Source organism: Bos taurus, chromosome 3, assembly GCF_002263795.3.
Source record: "Bos taurus isolate L1 Dominette 01449 registration number 42190680 breed Hereford chromosome 3, ARS-UCD2.0, whole genome shotgun sequence".
NCBI lineage: Eukaryota > Metazoa > Chordata > Mammalia > Artiodactyla > Bovidae > Bos > Bos taurus.
This window is the reverse complement of record NC_037330.1, coordinates 93739619-93750702: the sequence shown is the minus strand read 5'-3', so window position 1 is coordinate 93750702 and position 11084 is coordinate 93739619. Positions and strand designations below refer to the sequence as shown.

Here is an 11084-nt window from a genome sequence, read left to right as displayed (position 1 = left end):
CAGGCCATTCTAGCTCCAGAGCCCCTGCGGGGTCAGCCATGACTGTCCTTGAGCCTGCATGGAGCTCTGCGCTTCTGCCGACTCAGCTTCCTCGCCTCCCTCCACAGGTGTTCATCCCAAGGGCACTCCCCCACAAACACCCTGAACTGCAAATCTCCATCTCAGAATCTGCTTCCCAGGAATCCAACCTGAAATTGGGCCTCTGTCTTGTCTTCTTTCAGAGAAGGCAATGGCACCCCACTCCAGTACTCTTGCCAGGAAAATCCCATGGATGGAGGAGCCTGGTAGGCTGCAGTCCATAGGGCCCTGACAAGTTGGACACAACTGAGCGACTTCACTTTCACTTTTCACTTTCATGCATTGGAGAAGGAAATGGCAACCCACTCCAGTGTTCTTGTCTGGAGAATCCCAGGGACAGGGGAGCCTGGTGGGCTGCCGTCTATGGGGTCGCACAGAGTCAGACACGTCTGAAGCAACTTAGCAGCAGCAGCAGCAGCTTGTCTTCTTTGTCCCATCACTTTTAGGGAATGTTCATTCATCCACCCAAAGTTCACAGACACCATTCAAAACGTTTCACATCCATTTTTCTATTGCTATCATCCTGTCCTGTCTAGGTGGGTCAGGAAGGGAACGGATGAAAAATTGGGGCCCAGAAAGGTGAAGCGACCAGCCAAAGGCACTAATCAGAAGGGGAGCTCCCAGATGAAGTTTTTCCACTCCCTTTCCCTGCATCCTGGAACAAGAGGAAACCTCATTGAAACGAATTCGGATCTCAGTGGTCAGAACCCTGAAACCACGGCCCTGGGGTCGGGGAAGGGGCGCGGAGCCCAGCACTCCTGCAGTACAGATGGGGAGACCGAGGTCCAGAGCCCGGCGCTCCACCGCCCTCGGGGAAGAAGGGGGCGCGTCCTGCCTGGAGGGCCGCGTGGCGCCGGGGCCGCCCCCTCCTGCCTCCCGCCCCCGCTGCGCCCGTGCCCCCTGCCCTGCCTCTGCCCTCGCCACGCCGCCTGCTGCGGAGCGAGTCATGGTGGCGGCACGGGCGGCGGCGTGGCTGCTCCTGGCTGCGGCGGCCTGCGCGCCGCGGGAGCAGGACTTCTACGACTTCAAGGCCGTCAACATCCGGGGCAAGTTGGTGTCGCTGGAGAAGTACCGAGGCTCGGTGAGTGTCCGCCCGCCGGGCCTCGGCGCCGCCCCGCTGGACCCTGGCCCTGGAGCCGGGCGCCCAGGACCCTGCCGGATGGGGCTCCGTGGGGCTCGGGTCGTTCGGTCACCCAGCCCTGGCTCCCCGCCCCCACCCCGGCATCCCCCCCGGGCGTGGCGCCCCCAGATCCTCGGCCGGGTCTGTCCCATGACTACGTGGCACGGCCCGGCGTGCGCGGTGAAACCCGAAACTCTCGCTGCTCGCGCCGATTTCCCTCCCAGCGCTTTTGGGCAGCGGGGCGCAGCCTGTCACGCACAGGTTTAAAAATTAACAGTAGCAGCCTTTGTCTCTCCCATCCCCAGTTTCCGCGACCGGAACAAAGGGAGTTGGCTATATTAAGTGCATTGAGAACACTGTGGAAATGAAAGCTCGGTGCGGAGGAAGTTATCACTTCAGATGCACCGGGACCTTACACATCGTCTTTTAGAGCAGCGGTCCCCAACCTTTTTAGCACCAGGGACTGGTTTCATTAATGACAATTTTTTCAGAGGGTGGGGAGGGTGGGGTGGTTTCAGGATGATTCAAATGCATTACATTTATTGTGAACTTTATTTCTATTATTATTACATCAGCTCCACCTCAGGTCATCAGGCAATAGAGCCCAGAGGAGAGTACAGAGTTTAGAGTACTCTCTAAAACTTGGAGAGCCCAGTTTTGGAGAGTACACTAAGACCCAGAGATGGAGGGTCACACAGCGCTAGAAAGCAGGGAGCCTGGAGGAGAACCACTCACCCATCCGTGGTCTCCTCTAGGCAAACTTTTAAGATGGCAGCTCAGATTGAGATGGAAGAGTCATCCAGTCTAATTGCTACCTCCTTACAGAGGGGGCATCTCAGCTCGGAGAGGACTTGAGAGAGGAATTGTGCCTGGGTGAGTCTTTGAAACAAGAGTGAGTTTTAGCAAAACCAAGAAGAGCATTTCAGGCAAAGAGAACTGTCAGTGCCAAGTGGAAGTCACTCAGTCGGTCTCTTTGCCACCCCATGGACTGTAGCCTGCCAGGTTTCTTTGCCCATGGAATTCTCTAGGCCAGAATACTGGAGTGGGTAGTCATTCCCTATTCCAGGGGATCGTCCCAACCCAGGGATTGAACCCAGGTCTCTTGCATTGCAGGCGGATTCTTTACCATCTAAGCCACCAGGGAAGCAAGGCTCAGAAATAAACAGCAAGAAGGGTGATGAGGGGTAGTGAAGTCCTCAAGCCGTTGTGCTTGAAGGAATATAAAGCATCTGCTGAAAGATGAGGCTGAAGAGGGTAGGGAGTGATCAAAAGGAGCCTTAAACACTTTATTCAGAGACCTAAATGTTTCACTGTGTGAAACAAAGAGCCCTCCAAGTTCATTTCTCAAGGTAGACTTGGGGCTGTGTGTGGAAAGGATAAGGAGTTGGTCTCTAATGGACAGGTAGCCCAGCCTCCAGGTTTGGATGAACCACACAAGAAAATGGCTGTTAGCAATCTTCCAAGAGCAAGGCCATCTTCAATGAAAAAAGTACTCTCTACCCCTTGAAATTCTCAATTATACTGGGAGTCCTGGGGACAGTAGCCCTTGTCCAGGTTCCCCCCCTCCCCAAGGTACTGTGAGGTTCAAATGACGTGCAGTGTGGAAACCCTTGGTAGAGTGCCATGTACTTGTGTTTCTTGGGCCCCAGCAGAAATCTCATCCAGGACTCAGGGAAACAGCCAGTCAGAGCAGGACCCATTCCCACTCGGGCCTTCCCTTCCCTCTAGTGCAGCTCATCAGAGAGAGCCCCAGGTTTAACACTTGACCAGCTCTGCTACTCATTAACTCATTTATTATTGACCACCTACTATATACTAAGTACCATGCCAGCCCTGAGGGTACAGGGGATGCAACGGTGAACAAAGTGGCCAAGTTTCAATTTAAATAGAGCTTATATGAGGTCGAGAGGAGACAGACAAGAAAAGAACAGAGATACGAACAATGTAATTTCTAATAGTAAAAGGTACTAAGGCAAAAAGAGACACAGACTGTTTGTTTTTAGAAGTAATAAGGCATCCAGGATGTGAGGAACAGAAATCCTGGAAAAAAATTACCCAGAAAGTGGTTCCAGAATTCTGAATGTTTTCATCCTCTAGGTCATTGGTAAATCCTAAAAAGCACTGGAGTGAGAGGCCTAGAATTCAATCAGAAAGAAATTTAAAAACAAAAACAAAAAATCCAGAAAGTCACCCAGCTGCTAAGAGGTAGTTAGAATTTGAGGCCAGGCAATCCAGTTCCAGAGCCCATGTCTTAATCTCCAGCTTTAGAGGGAAACCAGGAACAGTCAGGCCAGGAAGCTGTAAATGATACTATGAATTAACCCAAGTTTGCTCTGATCCTTTGGCAGTATGGTCAGTCCTTCACCTGCAAACAGCTACTGGCTCATTATGTATATTTTACTACAGGTTTTTTTTTTGTTGTTTTTTAATTAGGAAAAAAACAAAACAAAACAAAACACCGGCTTCCTTACTGCCTGCCGCAGGGAGACATAGCCATACGTGCCCTGGAGACATAGCCATGGGCAAAGTTGAATGGCTTGTGTCCTCAGGCACAAACTGGGAGACAGTCCTTTAGACCAGTGTGGAGTGTAGATGAGTGCATGACACTCAGGAATTCCCTGGCCTGTGCTGTGAGGTTATGTACGTGTAGGCCTGAGTGTAGTGTATGTGTGCTGCTTAGTCGCTCAGTCATGTCTGACTCTTTGCAGCCCCATGGACTGTAGCCTGCCAGGCTCTTCTGTCCAAGGGGGTTTTCCAGGCAAGAATATACTGGAGTGGGTTGCCATGCCCTCCTCCTGGGGATCTTCCCAATCCAGGGATCACACCCAGGTCTCCCGCTTTGTAGGCGGATTCTTTACCATCTGAGCCACTAGGGAAACCCCCGCAGTGTGAATGGTTTATTTATTTTGCATACACCTATGAGTTTGCATCTGTACTTATATATGTATATATATAAATTAACTGTGTGTATTTGGGTGTATCTGTGTTTTCGAAATTCCCAGGTGGTTCAGTAGTCAAAAACCTGCCTGCCAGTGCTGGAGACAGGTTCAATCCCTGAGTTGGAAAGATCCCCTGGAAGAGGAAATGGCAACTCACTCCAGTATTCTTGCCTGGGAAAGTCCCATGGACAGAGGAGCCTGGTGGGCTATAGTCTGTGGGGTCACAAAGAATTGGACATGACTGAGCACATAGGCATGTCTGTGTTTTGGTCACTTTAAAGATAAGCTTTTTGGATTCAGGCATGGAAATAGAGTAGGATTTCCCTCTTTCTAAAAGTATGGGCAGACACACAAGATGTAGGTTATACAAGCTTTAATGCTCTCAGCGCCCAGGGATCCAGCAGAGAAGAAAGAGGAAGACCTCCACCTAGTGAAGGGAGCTAAAGGGGTCTCACAATATGGCATACGATGACAAAATGGCCACAGGCTGGGGCCCCAAGAAATGGGTGAGGGAGTTACAGCTCAATGGTTCTCAGCATCCAGCCCCGTGGTTCTCAGCTGGTGGTGATCTTTCTCCCCAGGGGACTTTCAGGAATGTCTGGGGGAGACTTTTTGATTAGTAAGACTAGGCGGCTAGTGGGTAGAGGCCAAGGATATGGCTAAACATTCTACAGTGAACAGGGCAGCTACCTCACAACACAGATTACCCAGCCCCAAATGTCAGTAGTGCTGAGGTTTAGAAACCCTGCCCAGCCTGAGCATGTCTAGTGCCCTGAGCTGCCCCTGGCTCTCTATGGAGCCAACTGGTATAATCCTTCCACTTGTATTAAAAGGTGGCCAGATTGATAGGACTTGGCTGCCCAGATACAGGGTAAGATTTTAAATCCTGCAATAATATGTAACCAGAAGCTGAAAAATATAGCACATTGGTGCCAAAATTGTAATTGCAGTCATATAATTGAGTTCCATCAGCCAGCTTTATATTTATCACCTGAAGGCAATGAATAAATGCGTTATAAGGCAATTATTATTTAAAGGTTAGTCTAGTGACAGAAGGAAGTGGTGATTTTTTTGCTGGAAGGAGAAGGGCAAAAAAGGATTGCCCTGAGGTTCTTGAGATCCTTTTATCAGGAAAACCATGTCTGTCTATGTACCCATTGCATAGGCGATCATTTATATGTGCACCTTTACTCATTCACTTAGCACATACATTCTAAGACTTTTCCATGTTTCAGCCCCAGTGAAGTGAACGTAGCTCCTGCCCTCAGCAGGTTCACATTCTAGAAGGGAGACCAACAGGTATATAGAATAGAATGATGACTCCAGTATAGAATGATGACTGCTAGTTGACTGAGCCAGAAATTAAAGCCAGGTCTGCCTTCTTTGTCTCCTATATCACCTCCTGATGGGAGTTCGCCAGTATGTGTGCCTCTCTCTGTGATGGTGTTCTTTCTGTGTTTGTGGGCATGAGTAGTGAGTGCTAAAGTATCTTTGTGTCCTAGGCCATAGGCAGACCCACTGATGTCTATTGTGTGCTTATTCTGAGTGTTTATGTTTCTGTAAGCCCCTGCATGTCTGATTTCATTTGTGCCTGTGTGTATGTGTTTGTGTATATGTGAGAGCATCATTTACATGTGTATACGTTGTGTTCCTGCATATATGAGAGAATGCTTTCGTTGTTGAGGGGCCACACATGTGGGCATGTCAGAGCGTGTGCCTCTTCTCTGGGTTGTGTATATGTTTGGGTTTTGTCTTTGCTGCCCAGGTGTCCCTGGTGGTGAACGTGGCTAGCGAGTGTGGCTTCACAGACCAGCACTATCGGGCCCTGCAGCAGCTGCAGCGGGACCTGGGGCCCCACCACTTCAATGTGCTTGCCTTCCCCTGCAACCAGTTTGGCCAGCAGGAGCCCGACAGCAACAAGGAGATCGAGAGCTTTGCCCGCCGCACATACAGTGTCTCTTTCCCCATGTTTAGCAAGATTGCAGTCACCGGCACTGGTGCCCACCCTGCCTTCAAGTACCTGACTGGTGAGTCCCCCAGCTGGCTGGGCAGCAGAAGCCACTGGCTGGCTGGGTGACCTGGGGCCCCTTCTAGATGCCCGCAGCTGGGTTGATGGTCTATTCTAGCACAAATCTTTGAGGATGAACTGAAGAATATTCCTGCCTAAGAGTATCTCCACCCTTAATGCCTTGCAGTTTCCCCCAGAGTCACTCTGCAGGCCTGTCTCCACTCCTGTTACCATCCACAGGGGCTCCTAGAAGGAAACTGCACTCTCAGATTTTAGCTTCAAACAGGGGACACCACATTCCTGGAGAAGGCTGACAGGTATCTCCTGTCCTGAGTTAGAGGCAGTCAGTCTGTAGACCACAGGAGGTAAACCTTCTAAGCTAAAATACCAGCTCTTGGGAATTCCCTGGCAGTCCAGTGGTTAGGACTCAGCACTTCTACTGCCTTCCAGGGCTTGGATTCAATGCCTTGTCAGGGAGCTGAGCTCTCTCAAGCTGTCAGGCATGGCAAAAAAAAAAAAAAAGCCCCAAAATAACAAAAAAAAGAAAAGATCTTGGTATTTGAGAAACAGATCCCTTCCCAGAATCCTGAGAACCACAAAATGGGGTCATTAGCCAATCTTGTCATTAAGTCCTGTTTCCTTTCTCAGGCTTTTCCCTTCCTTTGGGGGCTCCATTCTTGCCTTCTCCCACCGCCCACTCCATGCTTCTGGTTGCTTTCATATCCCTCACTGCCCTCCCCCAGAACCCATTTACCTGGAAGAGTAAATGACAAACAGCAGTGTTGCAAACCAAAGGTCCCTTCTTGAGGCAATTTGAATTTTGCTCTGTGGGTGAGTCCTAATATTTCCCACCCCCCCACCCCCGCCCCGTGTGTTTTTATTAGTTCCTTCCCAGTTCCCATAGTTATAGATCAAACCTGGCCATGTTTTAGAAGCACCTGGGGAGCTCTTTAAAATACATTAGCCTGAGACCTACTGAAGCAGGACCCAAGAATCTGTTTAATTATAAGCCCCCGCTCCACCACCACCACCATGATTCAGATGCAACCAGTCCAAGGACTAACATATGGGAACCATTAAGATTAAATCAGGGACTTCCCTGGTGGTTCAGTGGTTAAGACTTCCCTTTACAGTGCAGGGAGTGCTAGTTCGATCCCTGGTGGGAGAAGCTAAAAGTCCACATGCCTCGTGGCCAAAAAACCAAAACATGAAACAGTGTTATAATAAATTAAATAAAATACTCCTAAAAAAAGGATTAAATCAGAGAGTAGGTTACAGACTATGCAGTAGTTTGAGGTCATTAAAACTTTTTGGTTTTTTGTGGCCACACCATGCAGCATGCGGAATCCTAGTTCCCCAACCAGGGATTGAACCCGTGCCCCCGGTAGTGAAAGCAGAATCTTAACCACTAGACTGCCAGGGAAGTCTCTGAGATCATTAATAAAGGAAGATCAGATATTGCCTTATCAGGCACTTGACAGAATTCTAAAGCAATGGTTCTCGACCTAGGCACCACATTGGAATCTCCTGGAAAACTTTTAGAGAATATTGATGCCTGAGTCTTACCCCCAGGGATTCTTCCTTAAGTAGTCTGTGGGTATGGACTGGACATCAGGACCTTTAAAAGTTCTGCAGTTCATTCTAACTAATAGAACCAGTGCTTCAAGGGAGAGATAGATACCGCTAATGGAGTTCCAGGAGACGGGACACAGAGAAGCACACTTTGCTCTCCTTCCTTTTCTCTAGAGACTTCTGGGAAGGAGCCTACCTGGAACTTCTGGAAGTACCTGGTGGCCCCAGATGGAAAGGTGATAGGAGCTTGGGACCCAACTGTGTCGGTGGAGGAAATCAGGCCCCAGATTACAGCGCTTGTGAGGAAACTCATCCTGAAGAAGCGAGAAGACTTATAACCACTTTCCCTCCTCACCCCCATCCCCTCCCCTGACCGTGCATGAGTGACCAAAGCAGACTGAAATGGTGCTACAAAGGGAGAGACCACTGACTCTCCTCCACTCTTGTCCCCCCACCCCATCACTCCTACTGGGGGAAAATTCTAATAGCTTGATTATTTGAATCTTAGAGCAACCTCTAGGAACTCCTGACCAGTGAGAGTTCTTGACCAATGACTCACCAGCCGATAAGAACCTCTAGCCCGTGAGAATGTGTGGCAAATAGAAGCATTTCAAGCAATAATCTCCTACCTATAAAGCAGGGCCAATTCCTACCTCACAGGGCTGTTGTGAGGATGAGGAAGAAAAGCCTATGAAAGTGCCAAGGGCAGTGCCAGCTAACCAGGAGGCATTCAATAAATGGTTTTTGCATATGTACCAAAAAATAAGTTGTGATCAATAAAAACTTGAACTCAACATGAATTTAGAGCCATGAGAATCCAGGCCAAACATTTGTAGCTGTTACTGTTTTCATGTGTTTTTTTTTTTTTTTTAATTACAAAAGTAATACAATTCATTGTAAAATAATACAAGATGATACAAAATAAAAAATGAAAGTATCTCCCTCATTTTCTGTACTCTTGGTCCCTGGAGGTAAACTTTTAGCAATTTGGTACAAAGTCTTCTCAAACTTATTTTAATCAAACCAATCATTATTGCCTGATAAGAAATTCACTGACCAAAAATACACTTCAATTACAGGCAAAGAATATGAATAGGTAATTCACTGAAATATAGAGATGGATAATGAAGATATGAAAAGATGTTCAGCTTCATTCAAGTTGGAAAGATTTTGTTAAATGATAATACCTGCTGTTGGTAAGGATGTGGGAAAATCGGCATTCACATAAGCTGTTGGCGGGACAAACTGGTACAGGGTTTTAGAGGATGACTTGTCAGTATCTTTTAAAACAAAATGTCTACACGCTTTGCTCCATCATTTCTCCTTTGAAAAGACTCCCAAACAGTGCAAATATGTATGTAAAATAATATATATGCACATTGTTCATTATAGTGAAAACTTTATGCAACCTTGTGTCCATCAGTATGGTTTTATAGCAAATTATGACACAAAACCAAATGATCCACTAGTACAGTTGTTCAGATAAATTAATTTCTGTGCTGAAAGTTGTCCAAAAGTGAAAAAAGGCAAGTTATAATGAACACGTGCATGCACACAAAACATCCAGCATAAACAAGAATAATATTTGTATTAAAAATGTCAATGTTAAGCGTGAGAGAGAGGGAGGGAGGGATGTAGACAAAACTGTTAATTGTTGTTGCCTGTGAGGGCATGGGGTGGGATAACAGGAGTCATTCGCTTTCTTTGTTAGGTATTTTTTTAATGTTTACATTTTGTATGTAAAATATGTATTTCACTTTTATATAAATCTAAAAAAGAGGTATCTAAAAACTGAGGTGATGAGCAAAGTCACTGATCTATAATTTATTGACCAATGAGGATTTTATATCCACTTCTTCCAAAGTCACTCTTCTAGAAGCAGGAGACTCAGATTCAAGTTCTGGTTGTACCCTTGACTCACAGACTGAGCAAATGGTTCCTTCTGCTGTCTTCCATTTTCCCATTGGACAGAGAAAGGGTTGATCTGTGCTCACAATCCTCAAAGCCTACTTTAATATTCCTTCCCCAAAGCTCCTAGAGTAAATGAAGGCTTTCTGTGGGCTGACCACAAACCACCCTGTGGGGGCCTCCAGCCTGTCCTTGCACATTGTTCCCCATGCTCTGGCTTGCCACGTGATCATTTCTGTAGAGACACGGGCACACATACACACACACACACACAGGGAAACCCAGCTGTCACAGAAATGTTTGTGATGAACATCTCAGAACCACATTCTCAATGGACATCTCTGACCTCACCCTGCTTGACCTGTCAGCCACATCTGACGTTGCTGACCTCACTGCTCCTCTCCCTGACACATTCTCTTCCCTCAGCTTTCCTGCCCCTGCCTTCTCTTGGTTTCCCCCATCTCTCCCGGTGCACCTTCCTTCTGGGTATTTGTTGGTAACTCTTCCTCCGCTGCCCACTCCTTCCTGTTGGTCTTCCTTGGGCTTCTAGGCTGGTCCCTTTCTCACTTCATATGCTCTGCCACAGCCATCTCATTTTTTCTCAAGATCTTGACCACCATCCACACCCTGATGATACCTAAATCTCTTCTTTGTATCTACGCTGGACTCATATCCACTTGCCTGTTGGGGCATGACCAGAGACACCTCAATTCAGTGTCTCCAGAACTAAGCTCATCACCTCTCCCTGACACACCTCTCTCCCTTCACAGCCTTCACAAACCCCTTAAGCCCTTCCTTTCACACATCACTCACAGTCTCATTCTTTATGTAACTGCCTTCCCTTCTCTCCTCAGCACAGTGCTTGGCCCTTAGCAGGTTAAACTTAATTGTATGGGAAGCATTTTGAGCACTGGCTCCATTCCATCTCTGCCTAGACCCTATCTGGAAAACCACAGATGAGCCAACAGTTTCCCACAGAAGTTTAGAGTCCAGCTGGGGATTTTGCAGTCCCTACTAGACCTTCTCAATAACCTCAGATATGCAGATGACACCACCCTTATGGCAGAAAGTGAAGAGGAACTAAAAAGTCTCTTGATGAAAGTGAAAGTGGAGAGTGAAAAAGTTGGCTTAAAGCTCAACATTCAGAAAACGAAGATCATGGCATCTGGTCCCATCACTTCATGGGAAATAGATGGGGAAACAGTGGAAACAGTGTCAAACTTTATTTTTCTGGGCTCCAAAATCACTGCAGATGGTGATTGCAGCCATGAAATTAAAAGACGCTTACTCCTTGGAAGGAAAGTTATGACCAACCTAGATAGCATATTCAAAAGCAGAGACATTACTTTGCCAACAAAGGTTCATCTAGTCAAGGCTATGGTTTTTCCTGTGGTCATGTATGGGTGTGAGAGTTGGACTGTGAAGAAGGCTGAGTGCCGCAGAATTGATGCTTTTGAAC

At 47.4% G+C, this 11084-nt stretch overlaps 1 protein-coding gene across 1 annotated transcript; it reads left to right on the top strand.

The window, feature by feature from the left end:
* The first annotated feature begins 961 nt into the window (after positions 1–961).
* GPX7 (glutathione peroxidase 7) lies at positions 962–8660 on the top strand. The gene is made up of 3 exons (NM_001101113.2): positions 962–1159; positions 5903–6164; positions 7892–8660. The coding sequence occupies exons 1-3, from the start codon at positions 1025–1027 to the stop codon at positions 8053–8055; spliced, it is 561 nt and encodes a 186-aa protein (NP_001094583.1). The 5' UTR covers positions 962–1024; the 3' UTR covers positions 8056–8660.
* Positions 8661–11084: the final 2424 nt, after the last annotated feature.